This window comes from Cyprinodon tularosa, unplaced genomic scaffold (assembly GCF_016077235.1).
Source record: "Cyprinodon tularosa strain WSP-4 unplaced genomic scaffold, ASM1607723v1 ctg225, whole genome shotgun sequence".
Lineage (NCBI taxonomy): Eukaryota > Metazoa > Chordata > Actinopteri > Cyprinodontiformes > Cyprinodontidae > Cyprinodon > Cyprinodon tularosa.
In genome coordinates, this window is record NW_024038839.1 from 759262 (window position 1) to 770829 (window position 11568).

An 11568-nucleotide genomic window follows, 5' to 3' on the forward strand; every position below is an offset into this window, starting at 1 on the left:
TCTTACAGCTGCTGGGAGGAAGGATCTGTGATAACGCTCCCTGAACTACCTAAGGCGGAAGTAGATCTTACACTATTAGAAAAGAAAGAAAAGGACAGGGGGTGTCATTTGAATTCACATACAATACAGGCATATATTAACAGTTACTGCAAGATATGAGTATCTGTTATTGTTCCAGAGTTTGATATCATAATAGGAAAGAAGAACAGTGATAATATATCAGCTAGCAATTCTGTTTGCAGTGAAATGGGTTGATGAAATAAGACCATTGAGAGTGGTTATTTGTTCAGATTCATCGTCATCACTAATTAGTTTACAGAGAAGTCTCTCAGATAGAAGAACACATGTTTTAATAGAAATCCAGCAAACATACAGAATTCAAATGATGGGGACAAGAGTCATATTGTTGTGGGTACCAGCACACAGGGGAGTTAAAGGAAATGAAATGGCAGATAAGGCTGCAAAGGAGGCTACAAAAAGAGAAGCCGTCCATGTGTAAGTTAAAATTAGTTAGATGGAAACAAAGAGCATCATCAAACAGACTGAAGGAAAGGTGGCAAAAGCAATGGGAAGAAGAGAGGAAAGGGCAGGGGTTTGACATGATTCAGAGGAGAGTGGGAGAAATGAGATGTGCATTAAGGAATAGAAGAGAAGATCCCATTAGTGTCCCACAATGGGGAAGTTCTGCTGTTTACAGCAGCAAAAAGATTATAGAAAAAATGGTCACACAAAAGTGTATAAGAATAACATAATAGTGATGAGTTAAAAGATAAACACATACAACTCTGTACTGTAAAGCTGTGCACCTGGAGAATAAATAACCAATATGAAAGTATGGACATTTTTACAGTTTTTGAAAAATAGCAACATCAGAGATGTGTAATATGACAGCAGCATGTTATTTAACTAACATAGGTAGAAACTGTGCAAAAACAGCATGAATGTAATAATTTATTGAGGCTGTTGGGAGCAGTGATGGTTATAAAGTCTTACAGCCACTGGGAGGAAGGATCTGTGATAACGCTCCCTGGTGCATTAGGGTAAAGCAGTCTGTTAGTGAAGGAGCTCTCCAGTTCAGCACCAGCTTCATGTGTGGGGTGGGAGACATTATCCAACAGAGATGTTACTTTGGTTAGGATCCTTTTTTTTCCCACATCCTGCACTGAGACCAGAGGGCATCCAATCACAGAGCTGGCCTTCCTGATCAGCTTCTCCAGCTGCTTTCTCTCAGCTACAGATAATCTACTGCTCCAACAGAGAGCTCCATAGAAGATGGCTGATGCCACAACAGAGTCATAGAAGGTCTTTAGGAGTACTCCTTGCACTTCAAAAGACCCCAGTCTGCAAAATATAAGGAAATATAAGAAAGAAAAAGACTTAGTTTTGGTCATAAATGGATTAAACTGTACTTTACTCAAAATAGGTAAACATAACACTGGTAGGTGTGAATACTGTGAGCAACAAGAGACAATTGAACTTGCTATGGTAGACTGTATAATATGAAAGAAATAGGAGGGAAATGCTTCAAAATCTTAAAAAGGAAAGAATATGCTTTAATTTAACAGAAATCCTTAGAAGGAACTCAAGAGATAAGTGTTATGTAATTGTTTTTCATTATCTTATATTAATTAAGGTTTTGTTCATTTTATTTTGTTGATTTTGTTAAGTATAAGTAGTAGCCGTTCAGATCCACACTCCCTACCAGTTGGTGGCGGTAATGGGACATTTCGTTGCGTGGCAACCACCGATAAAGTCCCATACAGACGAAGAAGAAGAACTTCCTTCGAAGGCCTAGGATATACGTACGTTACGTTTTTATATTTTATGCATAAAAAACATTTCGTTTATTTTTATTTTTTTTTGTTGTTGTTGGTTTTATTTTTATCTTCCTGAACGCACAAAAAAAATTTCATTAATTTTTAACGTCGGTTTCCTGTTCATCTCCCTCAATGGTGTTCATTGAACTTAGTGCAGGAGGCTAACGTTAGCTGCTAGCCTGAAAGTGAAACTGTAGGAAAATCTCCTGCATTTATACTAAATTAGCTCCTAATTTACGTCCTCTTACGGTAGTGGGTTTAATTACGCGTCATATATATTTTGGATAAACCTGCCAAAGGCTGATTTGCTCATTTTTTTCTTCTTTTAGCTTCTAAGCTAACATGCTAGATCAGCAATCATAGACTGCTCTTATGTTATTTACTTCAGTTTTATATATTTGAAACATTTCAGCCAATTGTTCAGTAGGAGAAATTGCTTTGGTCAGCCAAAACTGCTTTTAATAACACACAGAATGCTAAAATGTTCATTACAAGTATGAAAATGTCTGTTATAAGTGTGAAAGAAAATGTGTCTTAGTGCTAACTGAATACTGATGCAAATACATAGAAGGTAGGGGCAGTTTATAGCCTTTTGGGCCTAAGTTTGGTGATTATTCAGACTTATACCTTATTCAGACCTTAAGCAGGTGTGTTAAAGTAAACTTACTCCCATCCAATCTAGATTAACTAAACCGCAACAATGTGAATAACACAAAAACATAATTTCATCTGGTTGGTGGGACTTTTTAATTCAATGATGTATGGGATACAATCAAGATGATGCCATGATTGCATCGTATTAATACAAGAGGTGGATCATCTGAGTGAAATTATCCTGATTTCTGAGCTTTTTCAGAAACTTTTTTAATTTTTTTAACTGGAGGTTTACTATTAGTCCCCTATCAGAGCAGCTTCAGTGTAGGGCGGAAACAATTAACCGGATTAATCCAGATTATTGAAATGATCGTCAACTAATTTAGTAATCCATTAAACGTTAACTGGAGTATAGAGACTTTAAAACATTCCTTAAGCTGACAGAGCGACTCACTCAGAACAGTTATATATAACTAAATTGTACAAAAAAATAGTTAAACATTTTGCTTTAACTTTAAAACAATGTTTTCTTCTGTTAATATGCTCTATCCAGAAGTCCTCAAGCGGTAGAGTTTTAGTTTCCCCTGGTTTTAATTCTGTGAAAAATCTTCTTTGAGGATCCTTTGGCTATCCGATTATTAGTTGTTTAATTGAAAAAATAATCAACCGATTTGAAAAATTATTTGTTGCAGCTCTACTTCATTGCAATATCTACCCTTCTCATTTACACTGTTACAGCAAACAAGAAAAAACAGCCTGATTTTTAGAAATTGATGAATATGAAATTTCACAGAAGTCCATATATTGACTAACCTGCCATGGCATAAAATCTTTTTGTTATATATTGTGTTCAGGCAGCATGGCCATACATGCAGTCTGTGATGCAGTGAGTAATGCACTCTCCGAACCACGATTCCAGCTAATTGTCATAGTGATAAAAATAATATTCAGAGCACAAGCACACTGCTCTAACCACTCTCCCAATACTCCAAATTATCTTCTCTCAATTTGCACTCTGATTTTTGTAATATATTTTTTTATTTAGCTTCTTATATCAAATATTCAAGAAACAAGTGAATGCCCAGGGTGTATGAGGACATTATACATTTAGAATACAGAAAATTAAAAAGGACGGTATCTCAAAAAGAAAGCAAAGGAAAAATGAACTACTCGACTTGTCTGGATAATATTTTGTTTTAACCATTTGATTTTTAAGGTATTTTATTGCATTGTTGTTGTATTGAACGTTTCTTTTTCCCTCTGAATTACATCAGGTCTTCATTAAAAGCTCATGTCATTGTTTCTCGACCAGCTGATGGGCTGCTGGCTGGACCGTTTTCTAGGATTCAGGTCAATCCTGAAAGCTAGCCTGCCCTACAGCAGGTTTGCTGTTCCCAGTACGTTACCATGGTGACTAGCTTCGTGGTACTGGATAGTCAGGGTTGAGGCTGAAGTTGTCTCTCTAGCCTAGTAATCCAGCTTCATGATGCAGGCCTCTGGTCTAAGTGGTTTTCAAACTCAGTCCTTAGGATAACCTGACCTGTGTGCGTGTTTTAGATGCGTCTATAAAAGTGTATTCGGACCGAGTGCAGCTGACCAGGTCAAGATCCGCGATTTTAATCATACCAAACAAGCAAATGCAAAGAATATGATTTAATGTGGGAACTACTTTCAGTGATATAAATCGTGTTTTGTGAGAAAAAAATCCTCTGCTTTATGTAAATAATGTCTTAAAGAAGCAGTATTTGAAATTTCTTGTAATATGGCGTGCATACTTCATTAATTCTTTGAATTAATTAAGTTTTTAATTATCAATTTTGTTGTTATCATGGTAGTACACATATTCATCAGTACAAAGTACTAGCATGACGTGTCTCTGCTCCAGCACTCCCCCCTCAGCAACCCGCTAAGGCTGCAGGGGCCTGCAGGTGTGTGAAAATCATACAGGATGGTTGGTTCTGCGGACTGAGTTTAAAAACCACTGGTCTAAATGACCAATAATCTACATTGTTAAGCTGTTTGTATGCACTTTGATGATCATTCATTTCAACATTATGTATACTTTTACAGTGATCTGTTCAGTTGGTTTTGTAATATGCTGTCAAAAACTACTGAGGTTGAGAAGTGGAAGATAAATTAGGCTCTTTAAAATAAAACCGAATGTCTATAAACTGTGACATAAAGCTGCCTGTTTTGGGGCTTTTTTTCTCCTGACTCTAAACACCTGGCTTGAATAAATGAGTGATTAACAGACTTAATAAATGGCATTTAATTCTGATGTGATGGAGCACAGATTTTTCTCTAAAGGGAAATGTTGCATTAAGGAGAAGGAGAAAGGTTGGGACGTGGAGAATTAGGCCTTGCACCTATGTGGATGTGCGTTTCCTTGCTTGGAAATAAATTTTCATCCAAACCTTTTCTTTTCTCTATGGTTAACTTGATATTTGACTGGAGGTGCAGTTAATATAATAATGAGGATGTATGGAACGAGTTAAAGAAAAGCATGCCTTAGTCATGCCTGGGTCATGGTTACCACAAAAACAGGCATAAATTGGAGGCAACTGGACTTTCATGCAGTATTTCTGAGAACATTTTGACATCTATCCAGGAGACTTTGCTCTTGTTTTCATGCCTCTGCTGGGGTTTGCTTTGCTCCGTTACTTCCTTGTTTACTCTGGTACAAGCCGACAGAATAGACAGTCCATCATCAAGTGTAAAAAAAAAAAAAAAAGGAATATCAGATGCCAAGAAGGAAGTGATCTGAGTTAAATAAGAAAGTTGGTGTTCACTGAACCTGGAGCTAAGGTGGAGAACCTGCCAATTTGATGGATATGCAAGTACTGCCAGCAGATGGTTATGGCATACCACAGTGTTTTCTGTCTGCTGATTGTGCTCTTTTGAAGCTTTAAAGGAGTTGGTCCCTTCTGCAAAAGTTGTTCACATGTAACTTTTTTTGTTTAGATTTTATTTTTTTATTTTTTTTAAAAATTGTTGGCCTAAACTAAAGTCATAAATTGTTGGTTTCAAAGCAGGACATCCCTGTATATAAATCCTGTAAAGGGCCTTTCTATGTGAGCATCCAGTCCAGAAGTTGTCAACAATTGGCTTTCTTAACTAGTTTTTACGTTTGAATTGTTTGCGGCTGGTTATTTATTTATTTTTAGGTTTTTACGGCACTAGTGACTCATTTTTAGTACAGTGGGCTCACAGGAAGGGGCTATGAGAGAGGGGGAGAGACCTCCCGCACACACTCTGGTGCACCTCTCCAAAAAGGCCTCTGATTGGTCAAATCTAGATCTGCTCTGCACTATACATATTTCCTGTTTGGTACATTTATTGGCTTGTTTTGTTTGTATGACCACCATTGTGGAAAACGACTCGTGAAGATGGACCAGCTATAAGACCGAGGAGCGCGAGAACCCTGGGACCCTTCTTTCCACCTGGATCCCCGCTCCTTTTCGCCCTCGTTGTCCCTCCATTGTCGCACAAACTTGCCCTCTGCATTTTTCCACTTCCTCACCGCCTTGGTTACCCACGGCTAGTTCGTGATTGTTCCTCTTGCATTGTTGCGTGGAATAACATAGCGCAGACCACTTTTCAATGTTGGGCATAAATCAAAAATATCTGCGACAAGCCCACTGTGACACACTGCTGCAGGAGTATAACCAGCCCTTAAAACCTCCAATGTGTCGTGTGTGCCAACCACTGTGCCACTGAAGCATGCTCGCGGCTGTTTTGTTTCTGTCCACACACGCCCTATTCCTCAACACAATGGATTGACAACACCTTTGAATCAACTGTGTGTTCTGAATGTAACGTACTTGTAATTATCTTGAATGTCTCTTAAACCAGGTTGTTCTTCGCCTTTTTCCCAGACTTTTGTTGAATGTCGACTGAGGAAGTGCAAGAATCTCGAATCTTCTGCATTCCTGTTGCACTACATAAACGACTGAGGTGAGTTTAGAGGATGTGGTTCCAGGCCGACCGACGCTCGTCTCTTCAGCAGTTTTTCTCTTCGGAAAATTCAAGTCATTCATTCAAGTTTGGTGTCTTACTATATGACCACTATATAATGATTATTTTGTTGGATATTCTGTTTCACATTTTGGTCTTTGTCATTGCGTATTCTTGTGTAAGAAAATATTTTTTTTTCTGTTTGGAACTATTTCATCTTTAACCCCTGGTTTCTATCTTCTACCAACTCTGATGTGTCACTCTCTCTGTTTTCTTTTGGTAGTGGACAACTGAACTCTCTTAAACCTCGGAAGACGGTGAAGCTTCTGAGAGGCCTTAAGACTGTCCTGGTGATGGCTTAAATCTTTGGAGGACCAGTTCTACTCCATATTCAGAACACATTTGCGTTCAACATTTTCTTTTCTTTTGCTTTTGGACTTATGTCTCAACTCTCAGAGATGTATGGCTACCCCCAGAGAGATAATTTTTTTCCCCCCATGTGTCGTTTAAACTGAACATTTAGGTAGCGCTGATGCAGGTCCACAATGCGATGGTGGTAATACATTAACTATCTGCTATCCAATTTTTAAGAAACTGACTTAGGCACCACTCTGCTCTTCTGTGGGGGGGCGTTAATCTATTGGTATTGGTAAAACCATGTCATTACCACCGTTTAATCCCTATAATTCAAGGAATCAAAATCCTACCCAAGGTCAGCCCACTAGGCCAATCTCTAGTAGATATTCAGAGATGGACAACTGGAGGGCACAGCGACTTATTGATCCTGATCCAGAAAGGCAGCGTTCTCCACCATCTTTGGAAACTTCAGGAAGAAGAGTCCCTCGAATACTAGATATTCCAATGACTTATAGGTCTGAACAGAGAATGGTGATGTCAGAAAGGGACTTTGAAAGATCAGCTGGGTTCCTTGACAGCAGAATTCGAGAGGACACTGTAACTCCGCCTTTAAGCTTTTCATCCACCACCAGAAGTGTGCCATCCTTTGATGATACTGACAGAGATGGAGAATCTGATGATGAAAGTGACAGCAACTCTTTGAGTTGGTTGCAGATTTGTAAGATCCCTTCAGAGGGTAATCCTGGGAAATTTCAGCCCTCAGTTTCATCTCACCATCCCAGCACCAGCGATGGTAGGTGTTTTTCTGGCGAGAGACAACACAATAGGGAATCTCTGTCTGTAGCAAGAAGTTATGATAATCCAACTCCAGGCAAACAGAGCAATGAGGTATCTCAACTCCAGTCTACTTCAGACCTTGCTGGTGTTCTCCTACAGCGCTTTGGACTTGAAAAAGAAGACTTGGATTATCTCCTGATGTTACCTGAAGATCAAATAAATTCTGATAATATCGATATGATCTTGAAACAGATCATCCATATGAAGAAGAAAACATCTTCAACACAATCCTGCTCTGACCCCCAACCCTCCACAAGCTTTTTTGGACAGGACGAGCCTAAAGACACAAGAGAGCCAGAGATGTTCCAAGACGATATCTTTACAAGGTTCTTGAAACCTGCCAAAGTGATGGACTATGGACATACTAGGAGTTATACTGTGGTTGGGGAGAAAAATGAAAATGTCATCAGTCATGAGACTAGACGTAAGAACGATACCTCTAGCAGAAGCAGATCTAAAGAAACATCGGGAAAAAATACTACCGAAGTGAAGACCAGCTTGCCAATTCCTTTACTTGAGTCGACAGATTTTTCTTCAAGACTGACATCTACTAGCAGGTCTGGGAGTCTTCAAACCAGAAATCTACCTGGTAGGCCACAGTCTCAACCAATCCAGGCTTCTCAAAACACCCCTAGCTCGTTGATTACCCAAAATAAAAACACAGACCCATCTATGAGGGGACTAAACCAACCAGCGTTGGTCTCTAAAAAAAGTTCTGCCTCCTTTATTCCACCAGAGGCAGACGGGGATGCTCCTAAAGAGCCGACGACCCATGCAGATCCCATTGAGCCATTGCAGAGCCAGAACCAGGCACCAAAGATTGGTTTCATTCCTTTTATTATTTCAAAGCAAATTGCAGAAGAAAGGAAAATATCCAATTTGTCTTATAGACACTATCGCAAACCGGGTACTCCACAAGTGGAAGCTCAAGATTCAGAAAAATCAAAACCACCTAACTCACCACCAGGTGAAGGTGATGGTAAGCAAAGTAGTCCTACTGATGATCCGAGTAAAACCCACAAACATCCTGCCGGGGTAGCTAAAGAGCAGGTAAAGGAAAAACCAGCACCAGAAGAACTAAAGCAAACGTCTCAAGGAAGTAAATTAACAACAGACTCCAAGAACACCGACATGATGAGGCAAACTAAATCCCAAGAAGAGGCATTACAGCCATATTCTTCATCCGCGGAACGCAGTGCTTCATATGCTTTTGTTTCTAAATCACTTGCTCCTCCTCCACGTCGGTCAAACACTGAAGCAGATAAACGCCATAGTTTGGTAAAGTCTGCTTACAGCGAATTGGATCTAAAGAAGAACAAGGTTTTCAAGGGAGTACCAAGGCAGTCCAAGATCAATGACTATTTAGATGTCACGCCACCAGGCTTTCCACATCGCTGCACTCTTTGTAACGTCTCATCTAACAACGTAAAGGTAAGTCATTAAGGGTGTTCTATTTTTGATTTACTGGTCTGTCTTTTTTTGTTGAATATTTGATTGAAAGCTCAGACTTGAATGAGCATTAGCTTAAAACACCTGTATCCGTCAATCCCTAGTCTTAAGCTATTTTTTAACCATTTCAAACATAAATGGTGTTTACGATGTTATGTTTTTTCATTGTATTTGTTACCCATGAAGTAGACTTGTTTTTCTCCTACAAATTCTCATGAGAACCGGTGTCATGTTATCCTTGTCTCCTCATCCTCCTGCCCTTCACTCATTGTCCTGATCAAGTCCCACTTGGAAAACCATTGCAAAACATGAAGATAACTGAAGAGAGCTACCTCAGACCTGACCACAGCACAGGATTCCTTTTCTTTGTTGTTTTTATTCTGTATGCTGATTTTAATTTAAAAAAAAAGAAATGTTAAACAAATTTGTTCGGTGTATTTTTTTTTTTAAGTCTTTGAAAAAAGGTAATTTAAAAAACGGCTTACCCTCTGGAAACTTCTTAACATTTTTTGTCTCTTCTCACAACCAGGAATTGGCTTCCCATCGTAAGACCACCCTCCACCGCGAGAACTGCAAGTTACTTCAGAGAGAGTTAGTTTTTTCTTTCTCCAGATACATTTACCTTTCTTATTATTAATAAATGGTGAAAACACTGGTTCTCCTTATCAGGCAATTCATTGAAAGACCACAACCTTCGCTAATAGTGTATTAAGTTAATCATATTTCCAAGTTGTAGTCTGACTTTCTTTTTTCTTGAGCCAAACAGCAGTGTGTAGGAACTGCCTAGAACAGTTAGGCACCATTTTGATACAGATTATTGATGTACTCATTTTTTGAGGAGAGAGGAAACCTTCATGTTGGGATCGGACAAGCTGTATAATGGCTATATTATAGCTTGATATTTTCAAAGGCATTCGCAAGTTTAAGACCCTAAACGCATTTAAGAGTTTTACCAGAATTTTAAGACTTGGATATTTAGAAAAATATTAGACACCTGGTTTCACAAACTAATCAGCTAATTAAATCAAAACACATGCAAAGATCAGTTTAGTTCTGTAGGCTACACAATCATGGAGAAGAAAGCTGCCTTGACGGTTATCCAAAAGGCAAGCATTGCACTAGAAGGGCAAGACATTCATTGCTTAGGAGGCTGGCTGTTCAGAGGTATGTATCTATGCACATTAATGTGTGTTGTGAAGGAAAAGATGTGGTATAAAAAGGTCTACAAGCAATGGGGTTGGCTGCACCTCGCAAGGATTGTGAAGCAAGACCTATTTAGAAATGTGGGGGAGGTTCACAAAGACTGGACTACAGCTGGAGTCGGTGCTTCAAGCAAGACATGAGTTATATCTGCTGCATTCCTTGTATCGATCCGCTCTTGAACAAGAGACATCGTCCCTGTCTTTCCTGGGTTAAGACAAAAAGGACTGGACTGCTGCTGCGTCGTCCAGAGTTTTCTCCGATGAAAATACTTTTTGCATTTCCTTTGGAAAAAAAGGTTCCAAAATCTGGAAGAAGAGGGGAGAGATGGAATCCATGTTGCTTACTTTCCGGTGTAACATTTCCCCAGTCAGGGATTTTATTTTTATGCCGTCTGCCCGTGTTGATCAATTGTGTTTTCTGAGGTCCAAGGTCACTGCAACCATCGACCAGCAAGTTTTAGAGCACCTTATCCTTCCAGCAGCCGACCGAATTTATGGAGATGTAGATTTAATTTACCAATACGTCTTGAAACCTGCACACTGTGCCAAAACTACCACGTCATATTTAGGGACCATCGTATCACTTTTCTGATTCGGTCAGAAAACTCAGCGCTTCACAGTACCCCATAGTACATCTATGGGGTACTGTGAAGAGGATGTTCTTTAGGTGTAATAATCCAGGCAAAGGGAGCCCCAACAAAGTATTAAGTGCTGTACAGACTCATACTTTTTGTTAGGTTGTTTTTTTTTTTAACATAAACAACTTTTTTGTTGTTGTTAATGTTAATACTTTTTCAAAATTGGCAAAGAGTTTTGTAAAAGTTTTTTCTATTTTGGTCTTAAGTAATATAAACATTTTCTAAAATACTGACTTCTGGGTTTTCATTAGTCATCAGTTGCAATCCTAAAGATTAATAGAAATAAACGTATATATAAAATATATAAGTCTGTGTGTAATGAATGAATATAATCCAATTTTCACTTTTGGAATGAAATTATCAAAATAATTTACTCTTTCATGATATTCTTATTTTATAGCCAGTAGCTGTAAAAAGGGTTGAAAATGGCACAGAATGTAGGAGGAATTTGGCTATTAATGCAACACTCCATTAAAGGGTTTTCTTAATTGAATCAAGCTGTGCGGTTTGTTTTTGTAAACCTCTTAGGTGTTTTATGAATGCCTCTCTCTAATGCAGAAATCTTTCTGCTGTTAAACTCTGACCCATTTCATCTTAGGTAATTGTTTACATGTCTATATTACAGATATCCAGACTGGCATCACGGGAAACAAGATCAAAGGTAATTGTCTATACTATTAATTCACTATTACACTACAAGTATTGTCTGTTTTTGTTTTT

General features: G+C 38.6%; 1 protein-coding gene across 1 annotated transcript; it reads left to right on the top strand.

The window, feature by feature from the left end:
* The first annotated feature begins 1673 nt into the window (after positions 1-1673).
* On the top strand, positions 1674-11528 carry LOC119784398. The gene is made up of 5 exons (XM_038286431.1): positions 1674-1802; positions 6287-6365; positions 6649-8990; positions 9538-9599; positions 11474-11528. Exons 3-5 carry the CDS (start codon positions 7023-7025, stop codon positions 11511-11513), a joined length of 2070 nt encoding a protein of 689 aa, XP_038142359.1. The 5' UTR covers positions 1674-1802; positions 6287-6365; positions 6649-7022; the 3' UTR covers positions 11514-11528.
* Positions 11529-11568: the final 40 nt, after the last annotated feature.